Source organism: Geotrypetes seraphini, chromosome 9 (assembly GCF_902459505.1).
Source record: "Geotrypetes seraphini chromosome 9, aGeoSer1.1, whole genome shotgun sequence".
NCBI lineage: Eukaryota > Metazoa > Chordata > Amphibia > Gymnophiona > Dermophiidae > Geotrypetes > Geotrypetes seraphini.
The window spans coordinates 47,256,080-47,281,594 of NC_047092.1; the positions used below are offsets into that span (position 1 = coordinate 47,256,080).

Genomic DNA, 25,515 nt, shown 5'->3' on the forward strand with positions numbered 1-25,515 from the left:
TGACTATATTATGTTTTCATTTTGTAATGGTGAACACAGGAAATGGGAAGATCCTTGAAAAGTTGCACTCAATATTTAAGATAGCCTCAAGCAGAAAAAAAGAATATGACTCATTCAGGATGTGTGACCTTTCTTTTGCTTTAAGATAATTTAAGCCTTCCCTTCCTTAGCTCTTTGCTTGTTCTAAGCATGCATGGAATGAAACACTGTTCTGTTCACACCACATGTCAAAAGTCATGGCAACCTGGGAAAATATAATTTATTATTTCTTGAAAGAATATTTATGTGATGGAAGAAAGAAGCCTTGAGTGACATTTCATATGAAAACGTTATCGATGAGCTATACAACCTAAGCCAAAAGCATGATTTAGCTGTATTTAGAGCAGAGCACTGTGCAGTTTATTTCAAAGCTGCCAATAAAAACCTCCAGATTTTATACTGTGTAGCTCAAAATTATTTTAGTTCTGCATGAGTTATTTTGCTCTTTGTTCACAGATACCTCAAATAAGCTATGCGTCCACTGCACCAGAACTGAGCGATAACAGCAGGTATGACTTTTTCTCCCGCGTGGTTCCGCCTGACTCATATCAGGCCCAAGCCATGGTCGATATTGTAACAGCTCTAGGATGGAATTTTGTGTCAACGCTGGCTTCTGAAGGAAACTATGGGGAAAGTGGCGTGGAAGCATTTACCCAGATCTCCAGGGAAATTGGTAAGTTTACATTTAGCAGATTTTGTATGCATAGTGACAGACTAAGGTCTTAGTTTCATGAAACACAGTATTGTCTCTGTAGATTAATTAGGCCTCCTGCACATGGTTGACCCAAAGGCCCTGATTCTCCAAAAGTGCATCCCGATTTTAGGCTGCTGTAGACATCCTACAGCTGTCTAATCAGCCAATCGGGATGCACGTTTTTTTAAAAAAAATGCTCCCCAGGCAGGCCGCCCGGGAGAGGCGTCCTATACTAAACGCCGATTCTGTAACCGGCGTCTTTAGAGAATCGGGTTAAATTAGACGCGGCCGCTATACTTATGGCAGCAAGGGATCTCCCTGCTGCAATATGTATAGCGGCCGCGGTTGTTGCGGCCGCCTGTCCCATCACCGACAGGAGAATGCCTAACTCCTCCTGTCGGAACCCCGAGCCCCCTCCCCCCCAAACTCGGAATCGCCGACAGGAGGATGCCCAACTCCTCCTGTCGGAACCCCGGAACCCCCTCCCCCCCCCAAACTTGTAATCGCCGACAGGAGGATGCCCAACTCCTCCTGTCGGAACCCCGGAACCCCCTCCCCCCCAAACTCATAATCGCCGACAGGAGGATGCCCAACTCCTCCTGCCGGAAAGCCCAATGATCCCCCGCCCCAACTAATCTCCCTCCCCCAACTAACCTTTCAATGTTGGTCAGCTGGACGGGTCTTGCTGCCGTCCAGCCAACAGGTCTGCCTCGTGGAAATGAGATGGCACGCCCCTTCCCGGCCCATCCCCGCTAAATCTAAGGCCTGATTGGCCCAGGCTAAGCACCTTGGCCAATCAGGCCTTAAGATTAGTGGGGATGGGCGGACCCGCTATGCCTAAGGCCTGATTGGTCCAGGCTTCTACAGCCTGGGCCAATCAGGCCTTAGATTTAGCGGGGATGGGCTGGAATGGCGATGCCGTCTCATTTCCACGAGGCAGACCCGTCAGCTGACGGCAGCAAGGGACCCGTCCAGCTGACCATACATTGAAAGGTTAGTTGGGGGAGGGAGATTAGTTGGGGCGGGGGTCATTGGGCTTTCCGGCAGGAGGAGTTGGGCATCCTCCTATCGGCGATTATGAGTTTGGGGGGGGAGGGGGTTCCGGGGGTTGCGACAGGAGGAGTTGGGCATCCTCCTGTCGGCGATTACGAGTTTGGGGGGGGAGGGGGTTTCCGGGGGTTCCGACAGGAGAGTTAGCATCCCTCCTGTCGGTTGATGGGACAGGCGGCGCGGCCGCTATACTTTATTGCAGCAGGGAGATCCCTTGCCACGATCAGTATAGCGGCCGCGTCTACTTACAATGTAGACCAGCATTTTGCTGGCCTACATTTTAAGCGTCTCTTCCTCTACTAGGGAGACGCGTAGGGCCGCCTAAGTTCGCCTAAGGCCTGTAGGCGAGCTTAGGCATCTTGCGGTCTCCCTAGGCTCCCGGAGGCGCCTTCAGGCCTGCCTGGGGAGCATTTTTTTTTAAAAAAACGTGCATCCCGATTGGCTGATTAGACAGCTGTAGGACGTCTACAGCTGCCTAAAATCGGGACGCACTTTTGGAGAATCAGGGCCAAAGTGTCTGCTAGTTATTCAATATATTCTTTCAGTGTGCATACATTGAATGTTTCATGGGTTTGTCAAGGTGACTTACTGGACCTGATTCTGTGTCTATAACAAAAAACGTTAAGCAAAACAGGCCCTTTGGTATTTAAATCAGCAAATAGAATGGCCAGGCAAATTTGCTGCCTGAGGTGAGGGATTAGATAGTACTCTTCCACCTCTCTCCCCCTTCCTTACAAAGGAAGGGCCTCTGGCCTGGAACTCTGGCCTGGAACTCTGGCCTGACCGCTTAGTAAGGCGCTTTCCTCACTTGGAACAACTGGTCAGACAGGTGCCCCAAGAAAAAAACCCCAGAAAAGAATGTGTCTTACATTCCTAAGCTATATTCTACAAAAAATGAAAACTTCGCAAATGCTGGATATACTCAGCAAAACTTGTTGCAGTTAAATTATGCAGCCTGGATCTCTAACATAAACAATGAAGATCCCTGACTCTGCCTACTGAGCCTTCACAGTGTTAAATATATTTATGTTAACTGCACTCAGTTGTGTGTGCTTTGTGCACATAAGTGCACAGAAAAGTGCTATCTATTTACAGCGCTTTGTCTTTCTTTCCCACTTCATGCTCAGAATCTCCCTGACTCTTCCCATCTCCCGTGTTCATCATCGCCTGTTCTCCCAATCCAAGATCTTTTCCTCACTACCCTTACCATCACCACTCCTTTTTCCATCCATCTTGGTCTAGCACGGACCTTCATTGCCATTGTTGTACATGCCTCTGGCAGTTGAAAACTTCTCTTGTATCGACAGCGTTCTTTGACGATGTTGCTGCATCGCGAATTTAAAATATCTTACCAGCATTTAAAAGGACTTTCAGTATGCTTATGATAGGGTCTCCTGAAGAAGAAACCGAAACGGGGCCACGTAGAGACCCCTAACCTGTCATAAAGTTAAGTTATTGTGCTACAGCTTGCTCATTTTAGAGCGATGTTTGCTTGAAAAGTTTAAAAAAAGAAAAGAAAAAAGAAACTCTACACTAAGTGTTTGCAAAATTGTAACAAGCTTTATTTATTTATTTATTGTAACCTACCTTGGAGCATAACCAGCATTGAAACAGTTGCAATGATTGGAAAGTAAACTCTGGTTCACCACTAGGGGGGTGCGGTCCCCCCTTGAAGAGTTTCATATCTCTGAGTGACTCTGAAATTGTTGGTTACAATCCTATGGTCGGGTTACTTATTTAAATGTGAGGTCAGTTTGTTCTGTTTGGATTCTAGTATTTTCTGACTTCCTCTAGTTCTAAACCAGTGTTACCCCAGTGATTTCATAAGGAAATTGTTGTACATGCAGCAGAAGTGAATAAAAAGGGAAGCATGAAGCCTTGGAACTCACTTGCATGCTGAGCATCTGCTGGGTCCTGCAATTTCTGACACAGACTTCCTATGCTGCCCTTTTAGTCTAGTCTAGTGTTCAGTTTATATACCGAGTCATCTCCTAACAAAGCTCAACTCGGTTCACAAATAGTTAATACCAGAATACGAACCGGAGAAAGTGAATGTGAAAATGCTATCAATTCGTCACTTCAGTAGGTAAACCATTAAGGTATTGTGTAAACAACAAGAGTTTTTAGGGCTTTACAAAATTGTTGTAGCTGATCTATCAATCTTACAGAGTCAGGGAGTTTGTACCAAGTTTCTACCAGTTTGAACGCAAGAGATTGGCTAAGCTTTCCCTTTTGCCTCTTCCACATTTGTGTTTCGGGGCTCCTCTGCACCTAGGGTTTACAAGACCTTATGGATTTACTCAAACATGCCCTCTTTTTTAGAGGGCATGTCTGGGCATCCGGATGGCTTTTCAAAACCCGGCGCTTTGTCTGGATTTTGAAAAGTTTCTTTTTTTGGGACCATGTTGGGAGGGCATCCATGCATGCATGGATGCAATGCGGCGAAGTCACATGCATGTGCACATGCGTATGTGATGCCATCGCATTGCATCTGTGCATGCACGGATGTCCTCCCTCCCCGACGAGAACAGGTTGAATGGGTGAGGCTGGTGGCGGGGCTAGGGGATATGACCTGGGCATAATGGGGTAGGGATCAGTAGAACTGAGTAGGCCTGGGGGCGGAGCTATGGATCCGGATTTTAGTCTACTAAAATCTGGTAACCCTATCTGCACCACCACCCTCCACCTCTCAATAATGCCATCATCTTCACTGACCCGAATGAAGAAGAAAATGAAAAAAAAAATTAGCATCTGCTTGATGGATAGCAAAGTGGGGCAGTAACTGTAGAGGCATTTTGGGAACATTTGCGGATACCCCCCAAAAAAAATTTGCTGCCCTTACCCTACCTAAACATTCTTACTTAATTTTAAATGTTAATTGCATTTGAAATGAAATACATGCCATGCAAGGTCATACTTGTTTGCTGGCTTATTAACTAACTAGCAATAAATGATCATGGAAATTTGTACGAGTGTATGTAGAAAATACACTTCCCCCTCCACTTTCGCAGTTTCTGCACTCGCGATTTCACATAATCGCAATTTTTTTCTGGGGAGGGGGAAAATTTAAAAAAAATCATATTTTTTACCTCCCTGCGCCTTCCCGGCCTTACCTGGTGGTCTAGCGGGCTTTCGGGGCAGAAGCAAATCTTCCTACGTTCCTGCCCCGTGCAGATCGCCATGAGGAAATGGCTGTAGGGAGTTCCCCGTCGTAGTCTCGAGAGACTACGGGAACTCACAGCAGCCATTTCCTCATGGCAAATCTGCACGTGGCAGGAGCGTAGGAAGATCGCTCCTGCATCGAAAGCCCTCTAGACCACCAGGTAAGGCCGAGAAGGCGGCAGGGAGGTGGGGGTGGGTCAGAGCCGGATAATCGTGGTTTTTTGCCATTCACGGTCCAGCTCTGCCCGTATCCCCCGCGAATAACGAGGGACAAGTATCTTTTGACCTAAGATATAACTACAAAGCTGCAGCAGGATCTAAATTTTACAATGCTATATGTTCTTTCAAATTGTATTTGAAAATTTGGAACGACTTATTTATTTCATTCATTAGTTACGTGGTGGTACATTTCAAGAGAAACTGGCTAGCTGAAGTGTTTAGCAGCTTAAACTAGAGGATGTGAAAATTGTCACTCTGGCAATTATACAGTATGTAACTGCTCAAAAAGGGTGTTACAGGAGGAATGAGGATGATGAGGATTGGTCTAGTGGAAGAGAAGGGAAATTTACAGACATTACCTTCTCAAATATACACAAGAGGGTTGTGACATTAGCTTTCACTTTCCGTAACCTGCATATACTGTATATATTATACCTAAATAATATCTCACAGATATAACTTTTACTTACTTAAATCAATGACATTTTAAGCATGGCGAGCACCAACGCTGTCCTGAGGACAGTCTTTGAATAGCTCAGATGAGACATTGGTTATTTTTCATTGCTTCACACCACATGGTGCATTTTCATAATTTATTGTAAATTTTTCAGATAGAAGCTCTCTTGAAAAAGGATTAAATCTTCATGTCTACCACTTGATTGGAAAGAAGGTCTATTGTTGCTATTTCGGCAAAAGCAGTTAATAGATTATTTTTGTATACAGGCGGCATTTTATCTCTTTGTTTTTATATCTTTATTAGATTTTCAAACTACAAATTGTGTAACAAGTAATTCAATACATAAAATTTACACACGACAAGCACCAATAAACTTTCAGACATTAACTATACACTTAAATTTTTCCCCCACCCCTCCCACCCAATTACACAAATAAAATACACTCACAAGAAAACTATCCTATATACCCTGAATCAAGTTCCAATTGCACTCCCTTCCCCCCTCCCAACCCTTCAGGAGGCATTTTTCCTCATTATTCCTGAGTGGGAAAGAGCTATATAAGTTGAGCTATTTTAACAAATAGCATGCCGATCATATTCTGTATTATGCAATAGCAACACATTTATGTCCTGGGTTCTTCTTACTTAAATATATTCTCAAAGCTGGTTATTTCCTATTCTGTGTATTAAACTTTTTGGTTTGAATTTTAAAACCATGTCTATTTCTTAATACAATAAAATGTTAATAGAATTTTTGGGGCATGATGAAGTGTTGGGACAGGAGCAGATGTTCAGATGAAAGAGCTAGTTCTTCGAAGGGAAATCATGGCTCTGAACCAGATGGAAAGACACCTGAGAACACCATCATAAAACTGTTGCAGACAACTTGTCAAAACTAATACCATTTAGAAAACAAAGCAGATTCTCGAGTTGTTTTTTTTGTTGTTGTTTTGTTTTTAGCCAGTTCATAATCTTCTTTCTGTATTATATATATCTCATCACCAGAAACAAAAATAGTATGTCAAAGTCCTAAGTCCATATCCCTTGAAGAACTCATCAAAGACAATACCAGCCCTTATTCACAAACAAACTCTCTTACAAAGGTTGCGCTATGCCTTTTTAGCGTGCGCTACAATATTTATCATGCGCTAAACACGGGCTAAACGCTAACACGTGCATGTTATCCTATGGACGCGGTTAGTGGTTAGCGCATTGTGTTTGATTCAGCACTGCATTTAAATCCTCGTTAAAACGCTTAGCCACCTTTGTAAAAGAGGGCCATAGACTCTTACATGCTATCTGCTTTTGGGACTTCCATTTTAAAACCTTGGATGGACATTTGCAATACATGTACAGTACTGTATATGTGTATTTTAACATGGAAATTACATTCATGCCTATGGAATATGATTTAGAAAGAATAGTATTCTGGCTGAACAAACTAGAAGGAACAGTGTGAGAGGAGAATAGATATCACCATCAAACTTTTAAACGTCACCAATTTTTTTTTGTGAACGGTGAATTTTATTTTCTATAAAATCTTACCCCCTTTTCTACAAAACCGCGCGGTAACAGCCCCGAAACCCATAGATATTTTAAAAGGGCTTCGGGGCTGTTGGCGCACGGCAGCCGCTAGTGCGGCTTTGTAGAAGAGGGGGTTAGTGTCCTGCACTTGAAAAAGAACATTGATTGTATTTTCCCATAACTTAACACTGAGGGCTGCTTTTACTAAGCATGCGATAGCGGTTTTAGCGCGCGCAGAATTGCTGCGTGCACTAGATGCTAACGCTGGCGTTAGTTTTTTCCGCATAAGTGCGGGGGTTTTGCGCGATCTTATATTCTGCACGCGCTAGAAAACGCTAGCGCACCTTAGTAAAAGCAGCCCTGAATGTAGTAAAAAAAATAAATAAAGAGATTTTGGGGGTTTTTTTTTTCAGAGAAAATAAAATAAGAGAAAACAAAGCATTCTTAGATATTTACGGAAAAGCCACCATTACCCCTGAGATAATGTCCAAGGATATTTTTGCTATATGTGAGAACTTCATTGTAAACTGGTCAGTGTACATGGAGGGTTAGAACCAAACAAGTAATATTAGATTTCTATGTGGATGTTCCACATTTACAATTCTGAAGTTATGAAACCCTATGAAGAGAAACTTTAAAATACCGTATTTACCGGCATATAAGACGACTGGGCGTATAAGACGACCCCCCAACTTTTACAGTTAAAATATAGAGTTTGTTATATACTTGCCATATAAGGACTACCCCTTCTTCCGCACACCTTCTGCACAACAAATAAAACTTAAAAGAACATCAGAATTTATTTCAACAATTTTAATTAATTCACTAAAGCTGAATAGAACAATAAAACCCATGGGAGCTGCCATGCTATTTGTTTTCTAAACTGTTAACCAAACTGAAACTGTCAATGATAGAAGGAAGATAACACATAGAGGGAGAGAGCAAGTGCCGGGCAAGTCCCTAGCAAGTTTGCTGGCATGACAGTTTCCCTTTAAAAGCCCTTCAAAAGCCTCCTGTTCGCCCCCGCAACTTCCTTAAGGGCTAGGACTCCACACACGGCCGGCATGTGCGAGAGACGTAGTAAAGAGAAAAGGGGTGGGCCAAGAGCGCCGCTGCTTCCCGCTGCGCATGGATGAAGGAGCTGGCACCCTTGTCACACTGATGTCCCGCCATGGCCCCCGCTGATGTCCCGGCATGTTTATTAGTACCGTAAGCCACCATAAGGAGGTAAGGAAGGAGATGTTAGGGCATGTAAAGTAAGGGCATGTAAACAGTACACCCGGCGTATAAGACGACCCCGACTTTGGGGAGGATTTTAAGGTACTGAAAAGTCGTCTTATACGCCGGCAAATACGGTAAATCTAGCTAGCTAGCAAAGGAGTTGTTGACATAGAAATTATCCCTTTGGATAATAACTAAAATTATCTAGTTTTACTAAATTTAACTACTAAAAAAAGATATTTCAGGGGTAGAAGAGGGTTTGGTTGAATTATGGGGAAAATAGATATTTATATTTAAGTTTCAAATATACATGCACTGTATATTTTCTTGTACGTAAAGCTATGGACACATACAGGAGAGGCTTCATGTGAGACTCATTTGTAGCTTTGCAAATTTTAACGGATTAACAGAAATTGTAAGTTTCTCTTTAAAAAATTCACAAAAAATGTCACAGCTTGAAAAAATTCCTACTGGTACCACCAATTCTGTAAAATATGCCTACATTTAGGCACCTACGTCGTCATGCCTAGCCAATGTAGATGCCTAACGTAATTGGCTAATAGGCTTCATAGGGAGTGGAAAAGTGGCCTGGAGGACTGTCTTGAGGTTGTGCTTTTGATCCCAGCACTGATCTTTGTGATCCTGGGAAAGCCAAATTAACTCTCCATTGCATCAGGTACTATTAGTTAGATTGTGAGCTCACTGGGACAGATAGAGAAAATACTTAAAGAGTACCTGATTACTATTTCAATGTATTGTAAACTGCTTTGGGTGAATCTTTTCATGAAAAGGCAGTCAATAAATCCCAATAAATAAATAATTGATACTGGTAATTGACACTTAACTTCTCATAATTTGATGTTAATTGAACTTAATTAAAATGTGCCTAACTAAAAACAAACAAACAAAAACCAATCCTATAGAAAGTAGACCTAGTTCCAAAGCACCTACCTAAATATGGTGTGGTTAGGAGCAGATCATGGACATATTTTTGAATTATTTATTTACCCCCCTCGTTTACAAAGGCGCACTAGCGTTTTAAGTGCCAGCCACCGCGGTAATAGCTCCGATGCATCAGAGAATTCCTATGAGCATCCCAGCTGTTGCTAGCCCGGCCAACGCTAAAAACCTGACATACGGTGGCATAGTAAGGAATCAGCGACGCCCGGGGTGGTGGAACCCATTCCTTTCCCCGTACCTTTTTAATTTCTCCAGCATGAGCAGCATGCCCATGTCGGTGTCGGCTCGCCCTCTGACATCACTTCCTAGGCGCGGGTCCCAGAAATGATGTCAGAGAGAGCGCTGATGTGGGCAGCAACCTCGCACCAGGGAAGTAAAAAAAGGTTTGGGGAAGGCAAGGGGCGGTGCATGTGTGCGGCAAGAAGAGGAGGAGGATGTTAGCGCCCTTAGGAAGACTGCGCCCGGGACGGTGTCAGGTCAAAAGCGCACCGGGACAAAGGCGCGCACAGACAATTGAGCGCAGCGTGGAGGCGCACCGCCGCAGAAAATTACTGTTTTTAGGGCTCTGACGGGGTGTGTGTGGGGGGGAACCCCCCACTTTACTTAATAGAGATTGCGCCGCGTTGTGGGGGCGTTGTGGGGGGTTTGGGGGGTTGTAACCCCCCACATTTTACTGAAAACTTCATCTTTTTCCCTGTTTTTAGGGAACAAGTTAAGTTTACAGTAAAATGTGGAGGGTTACAACCCCCCAAACCCCCCACAACGCTGGCGCGATCTCTATTAAGTAAACTGGGGGGGCTCCCCAACAAAACCCCCCTGTCGGAGCCCCTAAAAACTGTAATTTTCTTCGGCACGCGCCTCCGTCATGCGCTCATTTGTTGGCGTGCGCCTTTGTCTTTTGCGGGGTTGTCTATGTACCCCCGGGACGGACCATTCCCCCCCCCCTGCACTTTCCTTACAATGCCACTGCTGAATAGTATCTGATATCTCCTTTCAGTTTCAGTTTCAAGGGAGAGGGAGGGGGACAGCAACCAGTGCAGGTTGAAGGAGGTATCATGCCTTAATCCCTCTGATGGACAGCTAATCGATCGGGGCCCCTTTCCTTAACACGGATGTTCCTGAAACAGGTCTAAATAATGACATCCTTCTTTTCAGACATGGATGTTTCTTCTCCTTCATTAATTGCTGTTCGACATCTAGATTTCAGACCCTCTCTAGTCCTGCCTAAAACACACCCAAAACACCCCCCTTTCTATATGGTTATTACATCTGCATACTTCCCTTGGGGATGAGGAATTTAAGAAATGTAGCTATTTGTAGGACTAGATGGTGAATTTAGTGAGAGGCAATGGCCAGAAATTTATGAACAAGCTGGCCAAGCATTAGTTTCAGTTACGTTAAAAGAAAATTGCTACAGAGTTATATATGGATGATATCGCACCTCTACTACTTTAGACTTAAATTGATGTATCCTATAAACTGTGATATATGCCACAAGAAAGGAACTTTTCTACATATATGGTGATATTGTCCAAAGATTAAAACCTTCTTAGAAAAAATTATAAATAAGGTTGGTGATATAATAGGAAAGTATCCGAGACTGTGCCTATAACACCTTTTGCTGGAGTTACTTAAAGGTACTGTAGAGTTTCTCGTGGACATCAAAAGATGGCAAATGCCTGTTCGGGACTGGATAAATTGTGAAAAAAATGCAGGCAGATCTCAGGAAAAAGACTGGGCATCCAAATGGCAGATACAATTTAGGGCTTATTCTATCAAATTGCGCTAGCAGTTTTTAGTACAGAAAGCCACGTTGAATGGCCCACGCTGCTCCCGATGCTCATATGGACTCTATGAGTGTCGGGAGCAGTGCGGGCCATTCGGCGTGTCTCACTGCGCTACAAACTGCTAGCGCAGTTTGATAGAAGAGGCCCTTAATGTGGACAAATGCAAAGTTATGCACATTAGGAAGATGCGTTTTTTGGCACAGGCCGGTGTGCTGAATGCTCTGCGTTGCTTCCAAACTCTATGAGTGTCGGGAGCAGTGCAGAGCATTCGGTGCACTGGCCTGCGCTAAAAAACCGCTATCATGATTTTGTAAAAGGGGGGGGGGGGGTTTGGCTAGCACACGAGAAAAAGATTTGGGTGCCATTGTAGAAATATGTTGAAATCTTCTACCCAATGTGTGGCAGCAGCCCAAGAAGCAAACAAGATGCTAGGAATTATTAAAAAAAAGGAATGGTTAACAAGACTAAAAATGTTATTATGCCTCTGTGCCACTCCATGTTGCGACCTCACCTTGAGTATTGCATTCGGTTCTGGTCACCTTATCTCAAAAAAAGATATAGCGGAAATAGAAAAGGTTCAAAGAAGAGCGACAAAGAGGATGGAACTTCTCTTGTTTGAGGAAAGACTAAAGAGGTTAGGGCTCTTCAGCTTGGAAAAGAGATGGCTAAGGGGGAGATATGATTGAAGTCAACAAAATCCTGAGTGTTGTAGAACGGGTAAAAGTGAATCCATTTTTTACTCTGTCAAAAATTGCAGGGAAATACTTTTAAAACCAATAGGAGGAAATATTTTTTCACTCAGAGAATAGTTAAGCTCTGGAATACATTGCCAAAGGTTGTGGTAAGAGCGGTTAATGTAGCTGGTTTTAAGAAATGTTTGGACAATTTCCTGGAGTTAAAATCTATAGTCTGTTATTGAGACAGACATGGGTAAGGTGACCATACGTCCCGTTTTGAACGCGGTAGGGAGGGAGGGAGGTAGACAGGCAGGCAGGCTGGCTTCTGGAATGGGTGTGGGACAAAGTCTGGAAGGCAGTGAGAGAGACATAGGAAGGAGGCACTGGGGGCACTAAAGACATGGTAAGGAGGCACTGGGGCACTAAAGACATGGGAAGGAGGTACTGGGGGCACTAAAGACATAGGAAGGGGCATTAAGGACATTGGAAGGAGGCACTAGGGGCACTAAGGACATGGGAAAGAGGCACTGGGGGCACTAAAGACATAGGAAGGGGCATTAAGGACATGGGAAGGAGGCACTGGGGGCACCAAGGACATGGGAAGGAGGTACTGGGGGCACTAAAGACATGGGAATGAAGCACTGGGGCACTAAAGACATGGGAAGGAGGCACTGGGGCACTAAAGACATAGGAAGGGGCAACAAGGACATGGGAAGGAGGCACTGGGGGCACTAAGGACATGAGAAAGAGGTACTGGGGGCACTAAAGACATGGGAAGGAGGCACTGGGAGCACTAAGGACATGGAAGGAGGCACTGGGGGCACTAAGGACATGGGAAGGAGGCACCGGGGGCACTAAGGACATATGAAGGAAGGAGGGAGGGAATAGAAAGGGACAATTGTTAGGCCTGAGTGCAGAAAAAAAGAAATGAAAGAAAGGATACATAGTCAGAAGGAAACACAACCAGAGACTCATGAAATCACCAGACAGCAAAAGTAGGAAAAATGATTTTATTTTCAATTTAGTGATCAAAACGTGTCAGTTTTGAGAATTTATATCTGCTGTCTATATTTTGCACTATATTTGTCTATTTTTCTATAGTTACTGAGGTGACATTGCATATTTTAAAGTCATCTGCCTTGTCATCTTTGAAACCCCTCCCCAATATAAATGATATTTTCTCTGCATATAGTGAGCTTTGTAGTTTTTTAAAATTTATATGTACATGAATAATGAATGGAAGAAATTGGGGGCGGGGCTAGGGCAGGATTGGGGTGGGGCTAAAGCGGGATTAGGGGCGGGACTGACTAATAGATGTCCCCTTTTGATGAAAAAAAAAATGGTCACATTAGACATGGGGGAAGCCACTGCTTGCCCTGGATTGTTAGCATGGAATGTTGCTACTATGGGTTTTTGCCAGATGGGCTACTGGGTTCTATGGACCATAGGTCTGACCCATTAAGGCTGTTCTTATGTTATTATAACAGCAGCTCGATGTAAAATAGTAATGCACTAAGACAAGGGACTGGGCACACTGAGTATACTAAATAGTACTACTGGAGAAATTGACATCTATGGAACAGAAATATTATGAAAAGTTTGAAGAGACTTAGAGATGTTAAGCACTGGACATTCCAGGGAGAGAACCGCACTCAGTATGAACTGTTGATAAGCGAAGGGAAAGTTATTTAGGGGGAAAAAGAGAAGGTTTAAAAGATACATTAAAATTTGTGCCGATTGGTGCAATGTGGGTTGTTAAGACGTTGCAAGAAATAAAGGCCCTCTTTTATTAAGCTATGTAAGGGTTTTTTAATCACGGGACACTGCGGTAACAGCGCCGATGCTCATAGAAATTCTATGAGCGTCAGAGCTTTTACCACAGCGACCCATAATAAAAAAAACCCCTAAATGCAGCTTGATAAAAGGGACCAAAATGATAATAAAAAAATCATCATCATAGTAATACAAACGCATCCCTAACATTTAAACCAGGGGTGTCAAAGTCCCTCCTCGAGGGCCGTAATCCAGTCGGGTTTTCAGGATTTCCCCAATGAATATGCATTGAAAGCAGTGCATGCACATAGATCTCATGCATATTCATTGGGGAAATCCTGAAAACCCGACTGGATTCCGGCCCTCGAGGACCGACTTTGACACCTGTGATTTAAACCATTTTTGAATAATGTTAGACTCCACCAGTAACCTCAAAAGTGACCTGAAGCAAACATGGAGGAAGGAGACACTGTTCTATAAAATATCAAATACCTCGTGGAAATGGTGGCACTCATGAACAGTAAGCACTCCGTGGTAGAGCCTACCTGTTATCTTTAACGTCTCTATTAAACTGGCTCTAAAAATAAACATCCACTCACTTTAATTAGATTTAATTTCCTATTCGGATTCAACATTATTCAAGCAGAAGTTTGGACAGAGCACATCACACCATGTAAAGTAAAACCTAAACTTTGTTCCTCCTAAAAGCCTGCCATTAAGAAAAACAATTAATTCTAATTCCTTATTGCCGCACCATCAACAATTGCCCCTTTGCCATTTGGCTCCCATATAAACTTAATTCAAGCTAAACAAAGTAATTTTCCAGCACTGTTTTAACAAGCTGTGACTGAAAGAAAACATTAACATTTTTATTTCTGAGCTATACTTTGATTCTATAGCTGAACTCCGCTGATAACACTATATTTCAAGTTACAACTTGATTTCATTAACATGTACACAGTATAGCTGCTAACAAAAGCTTCTATTCTATGTTTCACAATAATCCAAAAGAATTTTCTAATAGCTGTGACATTAATGACATTGTGCAATAAAAGACTCTGCACGCAGTCTCCCTGCCGCTTACTTAAAAGCTCAATTTTAATTCCTAGCCTTCTTAGTACGAAAGTAATTGGTATAATTTTCTGTGTTTTAATAGCATATTTTTTTTTCATTAAAATTTGCTTTTAACTTTCATACTTAAGCCATCTAAATGAACTTATAGGATATTATAAAATGTTTAAAAAAAAAAAATCATATTCCGTGAATATGTCTAAATTATTGAGTATGTAATTTAGAAAATAATGTATATGGATTTTGCTAACAGCTTTTCATTGGTAGCTCCTGGCGAGTTCTAGGCTCTCTTTTACTAGCCCCCTCTTTTACAAAGGTGTGCTAAGCTTTTTAGTGCATGCTAAATATTAGCGTGTGCTAAATGCTAACGCATGTATGTTATCCTATGGACACATTAGCACGCCTTTGTAAAAAGGGGGCTTAAGGTGCGCTAGCCGATTAGTGCACACTAATTGAATTAGCGTGCGCTAAACGCTAGTGCGTGGATATTATTCTATGGACGCGTTAGCATTTAGCGCACGCTAATTCATTTAGTGCATGGTAATTGGTTAGCGCACCTTAGTAAAAGAGGGAGATAGTCAAGTGCAGTAGGTCTTTTTATTAAATTGTGGTAAAATAGCGCATTTGTGCATTATTGTACTGCAGAAAATCTGGTTCACTAACCCACAGTACCTGAGTATAGCACGTTTGGGAATCCTGCAATAATTTGGCTTGCTTTGCTGTGGCTGGCAACATTGCACATTCCCAGGCCCTAGTACAGTAGCAGGCCCTAAATCAGTCTTTTAACGTTGAGAGGTGTGTGATGTGAAAGAAAGGACCTACCACCCACTTCCCTAGTATATGAAATTCCTGGTAGTTTAGTATGAAATGCATATTGCCAATAGTCCCTCCCCCCTAACACATCTCCACCCAGTGCCAAAATGTTGGTAAAAACAAATTGCTCCCTAAGGTCCAAAGCAAATTTTTTCCAAACACTCATAGGTCCCTGCCGGCACCCATCTTCCAGGCTCTGTTCTCATGATCTAGTTAAGGCAGAAGTAAACCCTGGTCACTCCTGCTCCAGTTGTTCCACTTCCAAAAATGATGCTACCCGAGTCCTTAGTGGTGCTCTGGGGTTGTCATGACAAAGCTCAACCCTTTGCAACAGTAGCAGGAAACTGCAGGAAGGGCTGTTTGTACTTATTTTAATATACCAGTTTTAAACACATGGGGCAAATATTCAACTGGCCATGGTCGTTGGTTTTATTTGGGTTTTTTGGCTGCTATTGGCATTATCTCCAGTATTTAATGCTGGACCATGTGCAGGCCTGCCAAGCCTCTCGTTTTCAGCTTTTGTAGGTTCTTCTCCTGCCTTCCCTCCGACAGGCCGGAATCTCCCACTGGGATGCCTTCCTGTGCCTCTTGTGAAACGCATTAAGCGACACTTTCCTGTTTTGTGTGCACCTCAGTGCATTCAGGAGTTTGAACTGATATTTTCTTATTCATGTAACTAATTTGAAGGTTCTTCTTTGTAAACCTGATGTATGGACTTGTGGTTGCAAGACAAATGAGAATGAATATGGACATAGAAAGTGTGGACATTGTACTGTGTGTGCTGTCGTGGTGGAATCTGATAGATATGTACATCCTTCTAAACATGTGACTGATTATGCATCTTCTCAGGTGTTGTTTTTTGTTAGAATGCCCATGTCATCTTCTCTATGTGGGTCAAACTTTTAGGTCATTAAGAACACACCTGGTGGAATATAGGAGTTGTTTGACATTGGGCAGGATGTCAGTGCCTTTGCTGTCCCATTGTATGCCACTTCATCATAAACTTTTCACATCTGCGCTGCTGGGTACTGAATCATATACCAGTTTCTGCCCGAAAGGGTAATTCTCAGAAATGCCTATGGCAACTTGAACAGAATGGATTTATGATTGGAATACTGTGGTTCATTCAGGATTGAACAGCTGCATTCAGTGGAATGCATTGTTGTTGTTTTTTATTAAAGAAATTGAAGAGGAGTTTTTTCAATTTTTCTTTTGTTTTTGTGGTTTTTTTAGTGATTGTTTGGTTTTTGTGGGATTCTTCCAGTATGATCCCCGGTGGTGTCTGGAGTTTTATTTTTCACAGGGGTTTTGACATCATCGTGTTCACATCTGGAGGCCTCACCCTCAAAAAGATATAAAAAGGATGGAGTCGGTCCAGAGGAAGGCTACTAAAATGGTGTGTGGTCTTCTTGATAAGGCGTATGGGACAGACTTAAAGATCTCAATCTGTATACTTTGGAGGAAAGGCGGGAGAGGGGAGATATGATAGTCACTTAAATACCTACGTAATGTAAATGCGCATGAGTCGAGTCTCTTTCATTTGGAAGGAAACTCTGCAATGAGAGGGCATAGGATGAAGTTAAGAGGTGACAGGCTCCATAGTAATCTAAGGAAATACTTTTTTACAGAAAGGATGGTAGATGCATGGAACAGTCTCCCAGAAGAGGTGGTGGAGACAGAGACTGTGTCTGAATTCAAAAGGGCCTGGGATAGGCACGTGGGATCTCTTGGAGAGAGAAAGAGATAATGGTTACTTCGGATGGGCAGACTAGATGGGCCACTTGGCCTTTATCTGCCATCATATTTCTGTTTCTATCATGATGTCATTTGGACGCCATTGACTTGGAGTGTTTGTCCTTCTATATTTAAATGCTGCTGAACCGTCGTTGAATTACCACGTTGGTGAGTCTTTTTTGCTGGGATTTTCTTCTATTTTTGATGTTTGGGCAAATAGATTGTTTTGCCTAGCCCTTGAGATAGTATTTTGCAAAACAGGGCTACTGTTGGGCTTGGGAGAAGACTATGTGAATATTGCTGTTTAGGGAATGGAACCGTGCTTTGCACCTCCTCTATATGTTTAAGAGATCAATCTACCTGCTTTAAATATCAGCAGCAGTAGAAAAACAACTGCTTTTACATACAAGCAGCAGCGAGACCTACCGCAACCACCAAGAGCCCACAGACCCGATCCTGCCAGGAGTGTGAACTCCTCCCCCTGCAGTCCATTGGAGAGATCAATCTGCCTGCTTTTAAATATCAGCAGCAGTGGAGATCAACTGCTTTTACACCTAAGCAGCAACGAGACCAGCCACAACCACCGAGAGCACACAGATCCGATCCTACCAAGAGTGTGAACTCTTCCCCCCATGCAATCCGCTAAGAAGATCGACTGTCGGCTCCGGGCGGCTTTCCCGCAGAGGAGAGAATCCTGCATTCACCGTGGGCCTCATCTGGGGCAGCCTCCTTGGAGCGGCTGGGGCACGGGCAGTGTGTCTGGGAGGGAATGCATGGATGGGAGAACATCGCAGGGGAGGAGACATAGGCATCCTGGGACTGTCTGCCAAGTCTCTTCCCTGAAGAAGCCCTTTCTGGAAACGTCAATCGCTCCTCCTAAACTTACTTGCTCCACTTCATCACTGACGCTGAAACCGTGGATTGAAGACAAAGTTTTATTTTATTTTTCTTTCCAGCTTATGATTTATCTTTAATCTTATCTATTGTTTTGCCTTTTGTCTTTGTTTTGTTCTATTTCTATCATTTAAATTTCTCCAGAATTCTACTGTTCAACGGCTCCCCCTTCTGCTTCTATTCCTTTCTCTCCTCTCTTCTACCTTCCAAAGTATTTAGATCAATGCTGTCTTGTTAAAATGTTTATTTTATTTTTATTTTTCCTCTAACTCTACTTTTCACTTCTCTATTACCCTCCAGGTACTTTAGTTAGATTGTGAGCCTTCGGGACAGTAAGGGAATTTTTCAAGTACCTTTCTTATTTCTAATCTTAATGTATATTTTCTGTAAACCGCTTAGAACCTAACGGATGTAGCGGTATATAAGAAATAAATTACATTACATTACATATATGTGTGACTGTTTTTTATGACATCTTTAATGAATTCCAGGTCATGTTACTAAGATAAGGATCTTAACTAAGCTGCGGTAAGCACTAATGTGTGCTTACTGTAAGTTAAAGAGCAATACTGTGGAGTGCGCCCAAGCATCCAGCGGTATATTTTGCATGTGCTAATTTTTTTTTTTTTTTTGTGCTGGGGACATGTTTGTGGGTGGACAGTGAGTGGTGCTATTCTAATCAGTTAGCAAGCAGGAGCTCTTATCACCTAGACAATGTAAAAATTAGCACATAAACCTAAATTTACTAAACTCGCCGATCTGGGCGATCCGTGGCCGAGTCTTGCCAGGCGACCGATTCACTACGAGTCCTCATGAAAATTAATGTGATCGGATAAGACGCACGCCTTACGGATCGCTGCAGAGCGATCGCGATGCATGCGCAGACCATCCTGGTTGACTCTAGATGCGATCCGCGCATGCACTTGGTCTTCGAGGTCTAAACAAAGGGGGAGGGGTGGCTGCAAAGGAATCAAGATGTCTATATTTTAGAAATATTTTCAAGTGCAGCCAGATTATTTATGGAACAGGAGACGCTTTTAACCTGCAGGTTAAAACCATGGGCTCGCACTGCGCTGCGCTTTTTGCTGAAATATGGGGAGTGATTTGGCGGCAGAGAATAAATTCTGAAATAAACCCAAAAAATAGTCTCACTACTTCAATATATCATAAAACACCAAAAGTCTGGAAATTAGCAAATGTTACACTTTTAGCCAAGAAAAGGAACTCAGTCAGTAAGCTTCGACAGAATATTAAGCAGAGTATTGAAAATAGAACGCGCTTGGAAATTTTGGAATAATAGAAAATGGTTTAAAATAATTCCCATTCTCAACTATCATCTTTTTCTGAAAACAGTTCAGGCTGAATGGATAAAAGGGAAGATGTCCACAGAGCAAATTTATCGAAAAGAACATAAAATTTGACAGGGCAACATTTTATACTCAGACGGTGTCAGGGGCATAACAGCCATAGCTACAAAAGCAAACATAAAATGACATTGAACATCAACATAATATTATAAAAATGAAAATGTACAAATGATGCAAATAAATTATGTAGAAACCAGAAAATAAAGTTATGAATTGTAGTTATTATAAAAAAAAAAAAAAAACCTCAACCCCAATGCTAAAGCTCATACAAAATGGTAGTGTTTATAGATAAATTCAGTTTAATAATATCAGTCTCTCTGCAAAGGAATTTTTTGAAGATAAAAAAAAAGAATAAAAGCCAAATAGATCCAAACAGGATTGCAGATCTCTGCATAAAACAGTTATTCCTGTAACATATAAATTCAGACATGAATATGAAAGACCAACAAATAATTGCTACTGAACCTTATTATACTTCATTGTAAAACTATCCCCCTCTTTTACTAAGGTGCAGTAAGGGTCTGATGCTATAAGCTTCCTCAGTATTTGCCAAATAGGCTCCTTTGTTCCCAGGATGAAATATGCCTCAAAACACCACCTGGTCATGCCCTCCAACTCCAAACTGCCATACAATGTTCCCTACTCCCACTTCATACCGAGCCACTGGGATCAACTGCCCCCACAGATCAGATCCCTAGAAGGATTCCCCAACTATAGGAAAGCAATAAAAACACACCTCTTCGCCCTCCTGCCGACACTCCCCAAAACAAACCTGATCTCGGCAGAAGGGAGCCCAAGCCCTCCTGCCGACAACCCCTGAAACAAACCCGAACACGGCAGAAGGGATCCCAAGCCTTTCTGTAACCAAACCTCTCCCACAAACCCTCCTATAGGTGGGGCCTTAGGCACATGGACCAACCAAATCTTTGTTTCAAGTTTGTATCGGGGTTGGGAGGTGTTGGCAGGAGGGCTTGGGCTCCCTTCTGCTGCGATTGGGGGAGGGGATGGGACAGGGACAGGTTGTCTGGGCTGCTGAACAGTTTGCGGCGGCTGCAATCAGCTCAGTGGCCCAATTAGGAACTTATACCTGTTTTGACTTGGTCTAAGTCAAAACATATACATTCCGTCTGGCAACCTGTCAAACATTGTCGTCCACCAAGAAGTTACAAATATGGCTGCTAGACAAGTAGGTCTTGGTCGGTCCACTTCCTTCCCATCTCCCGCCCTTTCCACTCCTCCAAAAACACCCCTTTTGGCTCTAGGCGTTCAGAGGCAGGGTAAAGGCCTAAGTGGTTTTAGATGCGTCTAAAACCAGCTTTGTTTATCGGTACTTGGATGATCTGTCTTTTTGATCATCCAGTTACCGACTTAGGCCACTTTTTGAACTTTTTAAAAAAATTATTATTATGAGCCCCCTAATATGTGTCGAGTTAGGATAAAAACTTGTACTGAAATTACGTATGTTAACCTGTTACCTGTTCTTAGCTCTTTAGGGAGAATGGGCTAGAAAACAAATTAATTAAATAATTAAACCACACCTAGCAGCGCCTAATGGCTAGGTTATGTTCGGTGCAGTAGTCAATCAACCACTAGGCATTATTTATAGAATTGCACCTAACTTGACTTATGTGCTGGTAGGCGTCATAATGTTAGGCGATGGTATATTAGGCCAGGGTTTCCCTGGTCTAACTTACCCATGCCTAATACAGATGCCTAAGTCGTACCTCGCCTATTCTCTTCCCCTAACCACACTTACTCTGCATGCCAAAGCAGCTCCTGATTGGATAAGGCCCGGCTTAGTGCAGGAAGAGGCGGTCGGAGTATACCGCGAGTGATTTCCTGCACTCGCGGCGCTCCGGCTGCTCTCCTGCTGCCCTCTTCAGGATCCCCCATGAAAAACCGCATTTGCGGTTTTTTGAGATTCACGGGGGTTCCTGGAACGGAACCCCCGCGAATATCGGGGGAGTACTGTATATCGATTTTAAGATTTCATAGGCTATCTATGTAAGTTCCTGTGCCACCTAAACTCCACCAATGTAAACACCCACTGATCACGGCATACACTTACAGAATACCGCTTAGCTGGAATCCACTCTTTTACAGAGATGCCAAGGGTGAATCATTTCAAAGAATGAGATTTACTGTGCCAAGTAGTGAGACTGAAGGCCAAGGAGTGAGATTTTTCAAACAGTACAGTCATCCAGGATATAAGTCCAGAATATTTTAAGTGTAGTATTGCTTTGCAAATGAATTTAGACAGCCTCGTAAATGATATTAGCTGTTCGTTGGAGCCCCTGGAAGAATGCAGATAAAGTGGGGAGCAATTTGGATAAATTATTTTATTTCAAGATTGTCGTCCACCAAGAAGTTACAAATATGAACTGTGCATTGATTTCAATGTACATGTACTTGAAGGAAAGGAGAAAGATATAGGACAAGGGGAAGCAGCAGGCAGGAAGGTGTGTTCAGATTTCTTCTTCCTGCATGGACCATTTTGGTTTACTTTGGAAAACCCGGACTTGTCCTCTTTTTAGAGGACTGCCTGGGCTCCTGGACGGACTTTCCAGAACCCGACATTTGGTTTTTCCCAGTGCGATCAGCATCACGAACTTGCTGTCTGCGTCGGTGTCAGCTCTCCCTCTGATGTCACTTCTCAGGTGCGGAACCCAGAAGTGATGTCAGAGAGAAAGAGGGAGATGACACCGATGTGGGCAGCACATTTGTAGTGCTGTTTGTGCTGGGAAAATTAAAGAGGTACGGGAGAAGGAAAGGGGCGCAGTGCATGGGGGGGGGGTATTGGGAAGGAGCGGGGGGGGGCAGAGAGGAAGACGGGTGATGGCACCCGGGGTGGATTGCCCCACCCCTGTTTACTATGCCACTGCATGTAAGTGCACCATGCAAAGCATGCATAATATTATTCTATACATTGCGTGCATATGTTGGAGACATACCAATACCTTTACCATGCTTGACCCATATAAGAACATATGAATTGCTGCTGGGTCAGACCAGTGGTCCATCGTGCCCAGCAATCCGCTCCTACGGCGGCCCCTAGGTCAAAGACCAGTGCCCTAACTGAGACCAGCCCTACCTGTGTACGTTCCGGTTCACCAGGAACTTGTCTAACTTTGTCTTGAATCCCTGGAGGGTGTTTTCCCCTATAACAGCCTCCAGAAGAGCGTTCCAGTTTTCTACCACTCTCTGGGTGAAGAAGAACTTCTTTACTTGTGTACGGAATCTATCCCCTTTTAACTTTAGAGCGGGCCCTCTCATTCTCTCTACTTTGGAGAGGGTGAACAATCTGTCTTTATCTACTAAGTCTATTGCCTTCAGTATCTCGAATGTTTCGATCATGTCCCCTCTCAGTCTTTTCTTTTTAAGGGAGAAGAGGCCCAGTTTCTCTAATCTCTAGCTGTACGGCAGCTCCTCCAGCCCCTTAACCATTTTAGTCGCTCTTTTCTGGACCCTTTCGAGTAGTACCGTGTCCTTCATGTATTCCCTCCTTGCAGTTACAGTATGTACTATGGGGCTTATGCACCGTCTTATAGAATAGCACACAGTATGCATACAAGTGTCATTCCCTACCCTATCTGCCTCATCATTCCCCTTCTAATTCCCTACCTGAGTATCATATATACCATATATTTGTCCTTTTGTCCTCTGTGTATGTCATAATTAGACTGTAACCTTTACTGGGCAGGGAATGTCTCTTGAATGTTCTGGTAGCACTATACAAATAATAAATTGTTGCAGTAAGTGGCACTTTTCTGTGCACTTACATACTCAAGTCAAACTGTAACTGTGCACGCACAATTATAGAATCATCCTTCATGATTGTGAGTCTTCTAGTCATGCATGAATGTAACTTGTGTTGAACTGAAAAGCATGAGCTAAATAAAAATATTTTTTGCAGTTTTCATATCACCAAAATTAACACGTGATTACCTCAAAACCTCTGAATGAAATGCTCTGGGTCTTCCCAGGATTTGTGGGAGGACCGCCAGTCAGTCCACAGAGAAAAAAAAGGAACTACAATTTCCATATGTTAACTGCATGAGAGATAATGCAGAATACATTTAAGCCATACCTCTTAAAGCGATGTCAACAACTCCACTAACTAAGACACAGTCCCTGCCCATTCCAAGCCTATTCCTTGCTAATAGTTAATATGCTGCTCTGCTGGGGCTGTCTCCCTTGTAACTCGTAGCACGTAGTAATTGCCATGTTAAATAGCTAATGAAGCTTAGTAAATAGGCCCTTTAACTTGGTTCTTCACTGAAATGATCAAAGATTCGTGTTCTTCGTGGAAAGATTTGTTATCTGAGGTCTATTAAAGTTCAATGTATTCAACCCTTATAAAAATGAATTAAAGTTCAGTACAGAGAACTGTGGAATTCACACAAAAAAAAGTATATTGTGGATACACCAACAAGCATATTTCCCATTTATCAAAACTTCAGCATTTTGAATAAGCAGACAGAATGATGACAGATAATAATCAACAAATTATACAGTGGTGTACAGTCAGGGCCTTCAGGAGATTCACCCCACCTCCCACATTAATCCCTCCCCCTTTTATGAAGCCGCGTTAGGGTTTTTATCGCCAGCCACAGTGGTAAAAGCTCCGACATTCAAAGAATTCCTATACTGTCATGGCAGGTGATAATAAAACCTAACATGGCTTCATAAAAGGGGGGGGGGGAGGGATTATTAATTAAAGCTAAATTGACCATTAGTCTGCATTAATGTAAAGGCCTAATAAGAAAGCTCAAATGCATAGCATAGTATGCAAACACATGCTAAGCAGCTCATGAATAATGGTACCACCTGACATTTCCCAGAATACAGCAGCCAGGTTTATTTTTCATAGATCTCAATTTAATCATATGTCCTGCATTATGCACTGTTTTGTTTTCAAAAATTTGGAGGGTAATTATCTAGTTGAATTAACATCATTGATGTCTCTCTTGGGTGATTTTGAGAATCAGTGAACTTGTACAAATCATGTTTTGTGATTCCTATCTTTTAAAGGCATTAAACTTTTACAATTCAAATAGAAAACGCTTGAAATATTCTCCCTGTGGATATTAGATTATGTTCCGTCTATGCGCATTTTTGAAAACTGCTGAAAATTTACTTGTTTTCAGAGTTTTTGTTGTGATATTGTAGAAATCTCATTGTTGAATTATAATCATTATTATTGTAATGCTGCTCTGAACCTAATTTATAGGTATTAAGCAGACCATAAATATCCATCATTATCATTTAGCCCCTTCATTTGTACTTTTCAGGGAGGGCTGAAGCATCCATCAGAGCTGATGGTATTGCCACTGGCAATGCAGATGCATGGTAGGTGTAAGCTGGCATGCCTAGGTGTGCCAGGTGATGAGCAAAGGCTTTGAATACATAAAAGATGACTAAAGTTAGGTGCCTGGATTGGTGCGCCTAGCCGACCTAGGTGTCTAACTTAATTTTCTTAATTGGTGAAATCAACATAATAATTGAAAGCGCCATTAAAAAATTATTAGCCAACAGGTGCCTAGCTGAGGAGAGTGTGGCACAGTGATTAGAGCTACAGCCTCAGCACCCTGAGGTTGTGGGTTCAAACTGAAAAGGAATTAGGTCCCAATTCCTGCCCCATACTTTCTTTCTGTCATTTGCAAGCCAGATGCATCTGGGGACATATCTTAAAGACAAGAAATCATCTTCCAAACATGTCCGCTTTATTGTCAGCTTTACATCCCTTTTATATCATTTTACATGAGTCAATGTCGTCAGCATGTGACATAAATACAAACCATATATGGACACAGGTCACATGAAACTTTAAAAAGAAATCAGCATTTTTCTATCTAAAGACTGAAGTCCAAGGGGTGCCCTGGTCAGCAGAGCTTTTTGCTTATCTAAAGCTGCTTGCAAATACAGCTTATGAAAACAATTGAATTCACTTCACAACAAGATAACACACATCTTTTCAAACATAAAAATGGCCTTGCACTATTTCAGAGAAGGAAAAACAAACAGGGGTCTGGTTTTCTTACAGCTTAAAACATAGCCTAAGGAAAACTACCAA

General features: G+C 42.6%; 1 protein-coding gene across 6 annotated transcripts in view; it reads left to right on the plus strand.

Annotated features, from left to right (window-relative positions):
- GRM8 (glutamate metabotropic receptor 8) overlaps positions 1 to 25,515 on the plus strand; it is a 766,318-nt gene that overhangs the window by 225,340 nt on the left and 515,463 nt on the right. For all 6 annotated transcript variants that reach the window (XM_033958931.1, XM_033958935.1, XM_033958933.1 and 3 more), the window contains one exon: positions 496 to 712. In XM_033958931.1, coding sequence (XP_033814822.1) covers positions 496 to 712 — 217 coding nt within the window. The remainder of the gene's footprint in view (positions 1 to 495; positions 713 to 25,515) is intronic.